The sequence below is a fragment of the Mobula birostris genome, chromosome 2 (assembly GCF_030028105.1).
Source record: "Mobula birostris isolate sMobBir1 chromosome 2, sMobBir1.hap1, whole genome shotgun sequence".
NCBI lineage: Eukaryota > Metazoa > Chordata > Chondrichthyes > Myliobatiformes > Myliobatidae > Mobula > Mobula birostris.
In genome coordinates this window covers 114,915,092-114,927,554 of record NC_092371.1, presented here as the reverse complement: position 1 = coordinate 114,927,554, position 12,463 = coordinate 114,915,092, and the positions used below count along the sequence as shown (strand labels likewise).

The 12,463-nt window shown below is 41.7% G+C and overlaps 1 protein-coding gene across 1 annotated transcript in view; it reads right to left on the bottom strand.

Moving 5' to 3' along the window:
- Nucleotides 1-2,880: 2,880 nt before the first annotated feature.
- The window catches only part of slc16a10 (solute carrier family 16 member 10), a 93,101-nt gene continuing 83,518 nt past the window's right edge, over nt 2,881-12,463 (bottom strand). The window contains exons 5-6 of the mRNA XM_072246582.1: nt 11,183-11,411; nt 2,881-7,823 (exon numbers count right to left, since the gene is read on the bottom strand). Coding sequence (XP_072102683.1) covers nt 7,582-7,823; nt 11,183-11,411 — 471 coding nt within the window. The 3' untranslated portion in view covers nt 2,881-7,581. The remainder of the gene's footprint in view (nt 7,824-11,182; nt 11,412-12,463) is intronic.

Genomic DNA, 12,463 nt, shown 5'->3' with positions numbered 1-12,463 from the left:
TGCATGGCCGGCTAATCTCGATGGTTAGGTCGCAAAAGATTCAGGAGAAACCAGTGACATGGATTCAGATTTGGCTGAGTGACAGGAAGCAAAGAGTGAATGTTGACGGTAATTTCTTTGACTGGAGGCTTGTGGCCAGTAGGGTCTGTGGTCTCCAGGACCACTGTGTGAAGAAGTTGCCCCTTGGATCCCTTTGAAATCTTTCTCTTCTTACCTGAGACCCACCGCCAAGTTTTTGATTCCTTTTCCCGTGTGCACATTCACGCTGTCTAATCGCCCTCCCCCCAACCGCGTAATCTCACATACCAATAAGCTCACCCCTCAGTTTTCCCAAGGTCTAAGGGACAAAGTCCTTGCTAGGCCAGCCCCTCCCTATACCTCAGGCCTGAGGCAGGGCAACGTTCTCAGAAACACAAGAGATTCTGTAGATGTTGGAAATCCAGAGTAATAGACACAAAATTCTGGAAGGAACTCAGCAGGTCAGGCAGCATTGACGGAGAGGAGTGAAGAGCTGACACCTCAGGCCAAGACCCTTCATCAGGACATCTTTGTACTCTTTCCAGTTAAGGTAATCTTTCTGCTCTTTAAATTTTATATTCAATGTACAAGCATCTAGCATTTTTTATTTTTAGTTTGAATTTCAGCATATAGACTTAGTGGCTACTTTATTAAGTAGAGGAGGTACCTATTATAAAGGAACCACTGAATGTATTTCTGTACGTTAGTGATCTTCTCCTGCTGTAGCCTATCTAATTCAAGGTTCAACAAGTTGTGTTTTGAGATGTCCTTCTGCGCACCTCTGTTGTAATGCATGGTTATTTGAACTATTGTTGCCTACCTACCCCCCTCCCATGGAAATTAATGGTCAGGCCGTGTCTGTAGTTGATTCATTCAAATTCCTGGGGACCACCATTACCAATACATTGAGGTGGGACAAGCACTTTATGCTCATCACTATGAAAGCAAAGCAGAGACTGTTCTTCCTATACCAGTTTAGGAAACTTAGCATCTCAGGGCATATCCTGATGGATTTTTGCTGAGCCATCATTGAGACAGTTGTGTCCACCTCCTCCCTCTCCAAGACCAGGTGGTCCCCTCAGCGGACAAGACCACTGGCTATCAGCTGCTGACATTAAAAGACCCATGCATCATCATCATCAGAGTGGTGAAAAGATCTAAAAATTACTGCTGACTCCACCCAACCCAGCCACCAAGTCCAACCCCCACCAGGGCTACACGTCATCTCTGCAGCTTCTGTCCTGTAGCTATCCAGCTTCTCCACAAAACTCACTCAGATGTAATCCCCCTGACTGTCCTGCACAACATGTTAAATGTCTTTGCTGCTCTGCTTGGTCTATTGATAATTATTGAGCCTATTCATGTGTTCACATTTAAGTTTGATTATTGACATTTTTGCATGCAACCATTCCGCTAATTGTTGATCGCTCATGACTGTTTGCACTATTGTCTTGTAAGTTGTTGGTTGCTCTTGCATTCCCTGTTACGGTATTGTCCTATGCTTTATGAACCACAATCAATTCTGGTCTGTTTCGCCTACTGGCAATAAAAAGATTCCAATTCTTCCAATGTGTCAGTTGAGTTAGTCCTGACAAGAGGTCTCGGCCCGAAACATCGACTGTACCTCTTCCTATAGGTGCTACCTGGCCTGCTGCGTTCACCAGCAACTTTTATGTGTGTAGCTTGAAATTCCAGCATCTGCAGATTTCCTCGTGTTTCCAATTCTTCTTGTCAGCTTGAACCATTCTGACCATTCTGCTCTGATGTCTCTCATTGACGAGGTATTTTCAGTCACAGAACTCCCGCTCACTGGATGTTTTATTTTTGTTTCTCACACCATTCTCTACACAAACTCCAGAAACTGTTGTCTGTGAAAAACCCAGATCAGCTGTTTCTGAGATACTCAAACCACCCTGTCTGGCACCAACAATCATTCCACAGTCATGCACCAAAATCACGTTCCTTCCACATTCTGACGGTTTTGTCTGAAAAAAAAACTGAACCTCTTGACCATGTCTGCATGCTTTTATGCTTTAGAGTTGCTGTCACATAATTGACTGATGAGACATTTGAATTAATGAGTTGTACCGGTGTACCTAATAAAATGGCCACTAAACATACATTACCTCTTCATTCTTTGGGATCTGCATCACTAACAAGGCCAGCATTTATTGCCCACCTCAATCCCTCATTGTGCTCGAGATACCCACCACCTGGAATCAAGAAGAAACCAGCAGACTTCTCTCCTGTCAGGCATTAGTTAGCAATAATAGTAGTTTTACAGCTGTCATTACTAATGTTTAATTTAATTCCATAGTATTAATTATTAAAGTTCCACAGCTGCCATAGTGAATTTGTGAACCTGGATCTCTGAATTGTTGGTTGTAACCTCCAGATGAGTAAATGTGTCAATGCATAATTGATACACCAAACCATTCCAATCAACTGCACCTGCCTTGAGGACATGTAAGCCATCTCTTCCGGGTTATGCACTGGATCAATCACTGCTGAAGTGATACTCACACACATCACAGCAACAATGCTGGGGAGAGCTGTGCACCGTCAGCAATTCCATCCACTGAGTGTCTGCATCAGGACATCTTATTAACACAGCAAGATACAGGGATCTTTTGAGTGATGATTTACAGAAAATATTGCACAAAAGATCAAAATAACATCTGCAACCGTTCTGGTTTTGTCAAGGCTCATCATTCAGCGAGACAAGACTGAAATGAAAGGATGCGTCGGTTGAATACAGTCTCCTCACCATTCTCCTCACTAGCTCCGTGAAAGTCAATGCAAGCCACGTTTTGTTGCAAGTAACTACACATACATGACATTTTTCAAATTCAATTTTACGTTTGTATATTTTATTGCATTTTTCCAATTTAAGTGTTCCTTTTAGAAACAAGAAATATTTCTACAAAAATTCCTTGAATTCCATTTGCTCTTAAACAGATTGTTCTTCACAAGTTTGGATTTTTTAAAAAAAAATCAATTAAAAAGAATTCACAGATGAAATAATGACATACGGTATGATTTACAAAGATGATCTGAGGACTACACATTACAACACATATTGAAAACAGTGTTGGTAAATGATTTTACCAGTATACAGATAACCTGCTTCTCTTGTAAACTTATTTTTATTGAAGTTATTGCAATTATTAGCAGATTCAAACTTTGCATAATAGCAAAGAAGCAACAATTAATGAATGATTAAACGACAAATGCAGTTTTTCCAGTTGCAGGGAATTCCCTGTAACGCATGCCCAAAATTCTTGACTGAATGTGAAGTTTACCAAATAACACAAGCCCAGATGATCATTGCCTGTAAATTTAGGGCACATTAATGATTGGCACCTTCAGCAGTGAGTGTAGGTAAGAAACACCCCACAAGTTAACACAATGACAGGAGTTTGCAACATGACAGTTTCTGACAATGAGAATAGCAAGAAAGAGACAGAATTTGCTTGATCAAAGTGCGTATCTTTTTGAGCAAAACAGCAATTCAAAGTTACTGAGAACAGCTACATAGATTTGAGAAAAGATTAACAAGTAATTTGGACAGCATCTGCTCATAATTCAGGATTTTAAAAAAAAATACACAAATTAAAATTTCTAAATGGATGGAAGTAAAATATAACAAACAGCGTGGAAACCAGTTCCACCACAAAAGGCATGAGATCATTACAAACAGCAGTTTGTCATATTGCAACGCTTGACAATCATGTGACAGAGTCAAGAGCATTAAGCCAATGATCAGCAATGAGCTCCTTAGAATGTCAGAATAAAAAATACATCTGAGGTATTCCAACACAGTTGTCATTATACTCCTGTCTTTAAGCTGCTGAATGGATGAGAATAACTAGAATGGAGACCCTGAAATGTTGGACTCTATACTGTAATTGGTTTTGGCATTTATATAAATACCTGTGCTATCAGACTCCATGCTACCTGAAATCTCAAACAGACATAACTATACTTGACACTAACACACTGAGCAATATCCTCAGATATCTGCACACCTCAAACTTGACCTTCTGTGGATCTTTAAAAGCACATGGCAAATGCATGGCCTCCTGCTACAGCCAGCCGGACATGGGATCTTGCATTCATTCTGCCCCGTAACTTAATGTTTGCACAAGTAGTTGTGGCACGGGGGATGCAACATCTGCACTCTTTTCTGTTTACAACTTCATCAAAAATAGGGAGAAGAACTTTACCCTACTCTTGGTAGCATTCAATCAAGGTTCAAACTGCTTAGTGTGAGTGATATCATTTTACCAGTCAATAATGTTAGAAAGATTTACACTTTCTAAGATAAGACCTGTTGTTATTTTCCAAACACAAGCTGCTGTCTTTGTTGCTTCTATGTGGAACCATATTAATTGGGAACGATCCTTTCATAACTATAGCTGGTCTCCAAAGATCACCTGGCTGAATCCAGGAACTTCATCAATTACCATTGCTTTGAATGAATTTCTCAAGAAATTACAACACATATACTTTAAAATGCTCTAGGATATTTGGTACACTCTATACATTGGGAACTAAGTAATAATTTACTTCTTCATTGAATGCATCTAAAACAAAACTTCTTCTTTGGAATGTTTCAATTTGTGGCAACCTCTCACCAATGTAAAACCCACCACAAGGTTAATTTTCCAAATGATGACTATTTTACAAAAATAAAAGAATCACCCTGCGATATTTAATCACTTGCAGTCACTTGTGCTGATATCCTGCAATGCAGTTAGACTTTACGCGCAGGAGGTGTGCTGGCATTGTTGAGATTGGATTGGTTGGATTGCATAAAAACACGCAGCTGCCTCAGGCCTGAGAAAGAATGTGGCGGATGTGGTTTGCATTGCTCACACCATCTTTGAGTGCTGTTTTACATGTCGTGCCTGCAAAATCAAAGGGTCTTTTCTGTCGTAGACTCTTAAATGCAGAGAGTTAAGAGGCTAATGGAGCAAATTTCAAAGAGTAATCCCAAGGCAGCCTTAAGCTTTGGTTTTTAAGAGTGCTGGGGAAGGGCTTTATAACAGGTGTTGAAGACCCTGGCTAAAAGCTGGGATAAATGGAGTTGAGAGGGGGCAGTGATAGATCAGGTAGCAGTCAATGAGAGGTCAAAGATTGGAAAAGGGAGTGACAACAGAGTCTCAGACAAATGGAGAGGTTTGGGAGGCCATTGCATGATGATGATTTGAGTAAGCCAGGATCATCAAAAAACAAAATAGGAGCACTCTGTCCCTTAAGTCAACAGACTCAATAGATGAGCTTAGTTGTTGGGATCCATTTTTGGGATATCATGCCTTTACACTTCATATGAGGTGAACTCATCATGAATATTGTGGCTCAAGCCTCTAGAAAGGTTCTGTGTGGGCAAAATGCCCATCGAATATTTGTGAATTTAATGGTATAGTCTACAGATGCCAATGTACTTTGGAGTATATTAGATACTAACTTAAAAATAACTTCAGTAATATACAAGTTATATATATATATATATTTCTTTAAACTGAAGAACTGTACAAACCTCAGAATGAGTTGATTGGGAGAGGCAATGAAACATGACTAGTGTATTAAAGAAATTTGTACATCGTGGGCTATCTGTATACATGCCAGATGACACATTACATACCAGTGTAGAGGTATTTTCTACCTAGCAGTTCTTTGAAGATTTGTAGCTTTCGATTCTCCCTTTCACCCCCGCTCCTCCCTCAGCCCCGGCAGGTGATTAGGGAAACTCATCTGAGACCTTTTGATAGACTAGTAAGAAATAATCAGTGTGCAAGACATTATTTATGATGCAATTGCAAAAAACTGAACCAAATTCCTGTTCTGCTGAGTAGCTGGGCATATACACTGAGCTCGAATGCAAGTATATAAACAGACATTATAAAAAACCTTGCACTCCTCCTCCCCCACCCAATCCAATGTCTTGTGTACTCAGTCATTCATTACTTCAATCAAATGCTTCAGATTGCAGTAGCTGCATCGCTCAAATTTGATGAGGTAGTCTACAGATACTGTGTATATGGGAACTGTTCAAAAAGTGTATAGGTCAGTTCATGTCAGACAAGAAGTTCACAACAGTACCAAACCTATCTGACATACTAAAATGCATCAACAACAGAGGTGGGGAGAGCCTGGGTAGTGAACTGCGGCTTGGGTAGCACCAGAGGACGATAAACCATTTTCCCCTTGGAGTCTGCACCCAATCTAAAAACTTCGCTTACTTCGAATAAAATATTGAATTTCTACAAAACTACAAACAGGAGGGGGAAAAGGTCCTTAAGGAATCAATTGATTGCATATTCTAAATCATGACTGCTGCTGTTACAATGAATAGCTCTGTGTAAACGTATTAGCAAGTCAATTGTGTGACCACAATGTGGTCGCAATAAAGTTTGCCTCCCTTTGTTTTAATTCATGTAGCGTTTTCCCCTGTCTTGTTCCACATCGAATTGCCTCAGCTGCATTTTTACAGCAGTTTTGTTCGCCCTGCGCAGAGCTGCCAAGGCAGCGTCATTGGTAGGTCAGGAGAAGATGGGAACAGTTTAACAGTCCAGCCTGACCTCAGTGATTCAGTGAGACTGTGGCCGATGTGTAACCTGGCTACACGGCATGGCTGGATGTTAACTGCCTCTATTGGCATCGACCCTGCACATCAGGATAAACCCAAATTCAGACTCGCGGAAAGCCCCTGTCAGGGGAAAAGCTCCAGCACCTAAAGGGCTGCACTCATGCCAAAAACAAACCCTGCTCAAACAAGACCGATGGCAGTGAACACTGGTGGCAAGCAGGTGGTGTAATAGGAGGTTTTCGACTATTTAAAGCATCTAGCAGTCACGGGAGCTTCTTGACCACCAAATGGAGCCCTGCTCACCGTCCCACACGTCAGCAATATTCATCGTTCACCACCAACTCTTCCCTCTCCCACCAGACCAGGTCAGTGCTAACACTTTCAAAATCATAGTTTTATATTGGAAAGTAAAGCCACATCAGGAATTTCCAGTTATCCCCAGAGTACTAGGAGTAAGTAGCTACGTTGAGATCCTGGACAATTCCCCCACAGTATTTAAGATTCTAAATCTATGGAGGCTTTTTTTTGCAGGAACAACTGTTTACAATATACTCACTTTGAAAAATTAAAAATGTGGCTTCCAGCGTCTCACTAGTAGATCACACTGGCCGGTTGAAATGTTCCTGAGGACATTATTGTTCTTTGAAATCAGCCTCTCCTCAGAATACTTGGAGGAATAATCAAGTAAACCAGATCAACAGTGATACTGTTATAAACTTAGCTTTGATTGGAGAATAACAATGAAGTTCAAGAAGTTAAATTAGAGAACAAAAATAGCCAAATGTACAACTTATCCAATAATCCTTCCCTAAACAGAATTATACATTTTAAAAATTTGTCATTGGCATAGATTTGCCTTTGTTTTCCCCATAGAGAATTCCTAATAGTTTGTTGTGACAACAAGAAAAAGTTCAAATAAAATAATCTGTAAAATCGTGAACACTGTCAGTCTGACGGGAGGAAACGTGATGTCAAATAGTGGTTGCACATTCCTTCTGTGATTCGCCACTGCCCTGCAGGGGGATGTTTGTGGAATTCTGATCCAGCATCTTGGTTGCAGTTTCTCCCGCCATTTCCGCCTGCTGTTCCTGTTGCTTGCGCTTCCTGTATTGGATCCACGGGATGGTACAAAGAATTGCACCTCCAACGAATGGCGGCACACCAGCCAGGTAAAAGGCAAGATCGTAGTTTCCCAACATGTCACGCAGAAAACCTGGGAAGGGAGAGAAGTAAGTCAACGTGATCACAAGACAAGTTGGATAGTCTTACTTCATTCATCTATCAGTGCAATTTCTCAATACTGCATGCTCAGCCCCCAAATTTCTTTTTAAGTGATTTGTATAGTATTGACTTAGATGACATTTGACCCGTTGATTCCATGACAGTTCTTAACAGAGTGACTCCATCCACCCAATTTGACCTCTTCTCCTCCGGTCCTACAAGTTCAGCAGATGACATTTGATCACTTTGTGAAAAGCCAGAGCCCCAACACTGAAACTGCAATGTCCCACTAGTTACAGCTTGCCAGGCCTTAAATGACCTGTTTGTTCTCACACTGCACTCTCTGCACAATCTATGCCAATACATTCCCCAAAATTCTACATGCCCTTTTGGAAATCCAAATATTCTGCATCCACTGATCCCCCCTTATCTATTTGTCACATTTTCAAAGAGTTCCAGCAGATTTATGAGAAACAGAATTTACATTTCTTAAATTTCCCTTGACTCAGCTCAACCCTGAAAGTGCTCCTCCGTTAGTAAATACTTTTCCAGTTCCCATTTGAAAGGTGAGGTAGACCCTCCTTTCTGTCACCCACACAGGCAGAGTTCCAGATTATAACCAGTCTCCACATAATGCTTTATATTTTAACTGTTACTTTGTGTCAGTTTAACAAATTCTCCAAATCCCATTTTCCTTACACGAAACCGCAAACTGCACCAGTTTCTTCTTATAACAAATAATAGGCAGAGAGATCCCCGCCTGTTCTGCACATTTGAATTTCAGTTCTGAGAGGCACTGCGTGGGTTCATGAAAATCCCAGTTAGGTTCCAAATCTTAAGGCAGCATATAAGCAATAGTTTCTTTTCTTTATTACAAATCAGCCATTCTGGAAATCAAAATGTGCAAAGAGGTAGCAGGAGAAGATGGTTGTACATCTTTAAACTGATCCAGCATTAATCAATCAATAAACAAATAGCCTAAAATTCAGTTAGTCTGAAATTCCCAAACCACACACTGAAACAAACCCTTTGGTCCATCTTGTCCACGCCAACTTAGTCACCTAACTGAGCTAGTCTCATTTACCAGCCTTTGGCCCTTATCTTCTTAACCAACCTTTAATGTCCAAATGCCTTTTAAAAGTTATAATTACACCAGCCTTGACGACCTCCTCTGGTAGCTCATTCCATACACCCACCACATTCTGTGTGGAAAAAAGTTGCCCTTCAGGACTTCAAAATATTTTCCCTTCCACTTTGAATTGATGTCCTGTTGTTTTAGTCTCTCCCACCCTGGGTAAAAGACTTTGTCTATTCACTTTATCTGTGCCCATCATTATTTTAACCTCTATCCTTTCTGAAGGTGGCTGGGAAGTATAATGTATGGTGACCAATTAACGTATCAAACAACTTGCTCAGAAGAATGATTTTGGGACTGAAAGAGTTAACATATGAGGAGCGTTTGGTGGATTTGGCCCTCTACTCACTGAAGTTTAGAGGAATGAGGAGAGAATCTCATTGAACCCTATTGAAGATGGAAAGCCCGAGATGGAGTGGATGTTTCCTATCATGGAGGGCACAGACTCAGAATAGTGGGATGTCCATGTGGAATGGAGAGGAGGAGGAACTTCTTTAGCCAGAGAGTGGTGAATCTGGAATTCATCGCCACGGATGGTTGTGCTGGTCAAGTTATTTGAGTACATTTAAAGCAGAGGTTGATAAGTTCTTGACTGGGTTGAGCGAGAAAATAAATCAGCTATGATCCAGTGATGGAGAAGACTCGATGGGACGAATGGTCTAATTTTGCTAGTCTGTCTTATGGTCTCATTGAGTGGCTAGAGAAGACTATCCCTTTATAAGATTATGAGAGGCACAGATCAAGTAGACAGGGAGCATCTTTTTTTTCCCCCTAGGGTAGAAATGTTTATACCAGAGGGCATGCATTGAGGTGAGGCGGGGGTATGTTCAAAAGGGATGTGAAAGGCCAGTGTTTTTTTTTAACTCAGAGAGTGCTGGATGTCTTGACTGCACTGCCTGGCATGGTGGTAGGAGGCAAATACATTACAGGCTTTTAAGAGACAATTGGATAGGCACATGGATGTGAGGTAGATAGAGGGATATGGATGTTATACAGGTTGGAGGGATTAGGTTTTTGGGTTTTTTTTTTAAGTTCAAAGCTAATTCTGCACAACACTGTGGGCCAAACAGCCTGTTCCTGTGCTGTACTGTTCTATTTTCTATGCTCTTATGTCTTTGGGATCTGGGATAAAACCAGAAAGAACACAAAGAGGAAACCCACACAGAGAGCACCAGAGTTTGAACCTGGTTGTACTGCCCTCCAATGACCTGAGGAGAACATACCTCTCCCAGTTCTCATCCCTTGATTTTAATCACATCTTTATAACCCTTTAAGTTCTCAAATTCATTCTCAATCTCCTTAAAACCAACCTTGTAACTTAGCTTTGGGCCCCAATGTCCTTGCTGTTTCACTCAACCACCACAAGGTGGCTCTATAGCACATTAACACTGTTGTCATGACAGACTTTTATAAATCCGCGAGTTGTTTTGTTAAGACTCCCCTTTTGCTCGGGGGAGGGAGGGGGGAGGGGGGAGAGGGGACGAACCTGTGGTATGTCAAATTGTTGGGTGAATGATTAGTTTTTGTTGTACTGCAGATCATGGTCTTTACTGGGGTCTTTGCTATTGCTTGCTTGGTGGGTGGAGCATGCTAATGCTTTTTGCTGCAGTATATGGGGGTGGGTTGGGGAAGGGTTGATGCTTTGCTGTTGCTTGTGTGTGGGAGGGTGGGGCTTTGGGATTCTAACATTTTAACTGTCACTCATTCTTTGGGGGGGGAGGGGTGTGGTTAGCCTGCTGGTGGCGTAGAGGCATCAGCGCTGGACTTCGGACGAAGGCTCCTGAGTTCGAACCCAGCCGGCTCCCCAGGGACGCCCTCCATCCATGCTGGGTTGAGCGTCGAACTAGCCACTCAACCTCTTAAAAAAGAAATTGCCTGCTACAGAAACATCAACAGCAAAAAGTTGATGGCCTATGCTCTTCGTGAATTTAAAAGGCAATTTCCTTTTCCATTCTTTGGGACACTCTTCTGCTTTTGTGGATGTCTGTGAAGAACAAGAATTTCAGGCTGTATATTGTATACATTCTTTGCTATTAAATGGAGCTATTGAACAAACCCTAATGAACATTTCTTGATTGTTAATGAGGTGGCTTCCTCTTTTGTTAGCACAGGTCTAAGCCTCTGTACACAAAACATGCCTCACCTACTTACATATTGGAGAGTCTTAATATCAAATAATGTAATAAAGGTCATCTCAGGATGGTTTTGGAGATTACCTGCAATTGGTGGTCCAGATGTTATTGGTATAGACATCAGCCCGAGGAGGAATCCTATTGCCTGGGACACGTTCTCCGAACCCACAAGCTCAAAAGCAATGGGGGCCATGATTGAGATGAAACAGCCATCAAAGAGACCCATGAAAAGGCAAACAGCGATGAGACCACCAAAAGCTCGGCAAACAGGAATCATCATGGACATCAGGCCAATCACAAAGAATGACCCCACCTGCAAATGAAAGATCGATGCATAACATTCTCTTCTCTGCTCTGCAACACTAAGCACAGTGCAAGCGTTTTCACTTACAGACCACTCTTGCAATACAGTGAGCGAGCATTAGTACAAGTAATTGCAAAGCCAAATAAATTTTCCTGGGACTTCTGCAAATAAATTGCTGCTCAACGTGGAAGTGGTAAGATGAACATTCTATCTGACATTTACCACAGAGAGTTGCGGACTCTTATTGCACAAACAAAGGCCTCCACTTCTGTACACCTGATCATCACTGCCAAGTTCACTCTTCTCCCCGCTGTACACCGTGTGCACCAACAGTACAATGGCAAGACACCATTTCCTTAGCAATTATGCCACCAGAGAGATAGGTTCAGATTTAGCTTAATTATAATAGTTTGAATTGACAATCAACTTAATTGTTCATAATTGTTTAATGAGTCTTTTGGTGTTGTTGTACTTTTTTCTTTTAAGGAGTTTGTACGTTCTCCCTGTCAACGCGTGGGTTTCCTCCGGGTGCTCTGGTTTCCTCCCACAGTCCAAAGGCATACCAGTTGGTAGGTTAGTTGGTCATTGTAAAATGGTCCTGTGATTAGGCCAGGGGGATTTATGGGCAGCATGGCTCAAAAGGGCAAGAAGGGCCTACTCCGCGTCGTATCTCAGTAAATAAACAAACACAGAGGAAAGCAAGCAGCCCTCTCTGTAACTTCTGCACTGACAGTTTCAAACTTCAAACAACTCTCAGGGAGTGCCCCGCAGCTCCTCTCCCATGTGCACGAGTGGAATCACACCTTGCTCCTTCTCCAGAGCACTTCAGGTACAAAACAAACACAGTTGTATGAGGGATAGATGTTGACAAATTTTTACCTCACTCCAAAATTAAAGACCACAGGCTTAGTGTGAGAAGGGAAAAGATTTAAAAGGGGGCAGCTTTTCCCCCCACAGAGAGAGTAAAGAGTACGTGGAATGAGCTGCCATAGGATAGTGTCATTTACGAAGCACTTGGCTAGGACAATCCCCCAATTTAATCCCAGCCTAATCACAGGACC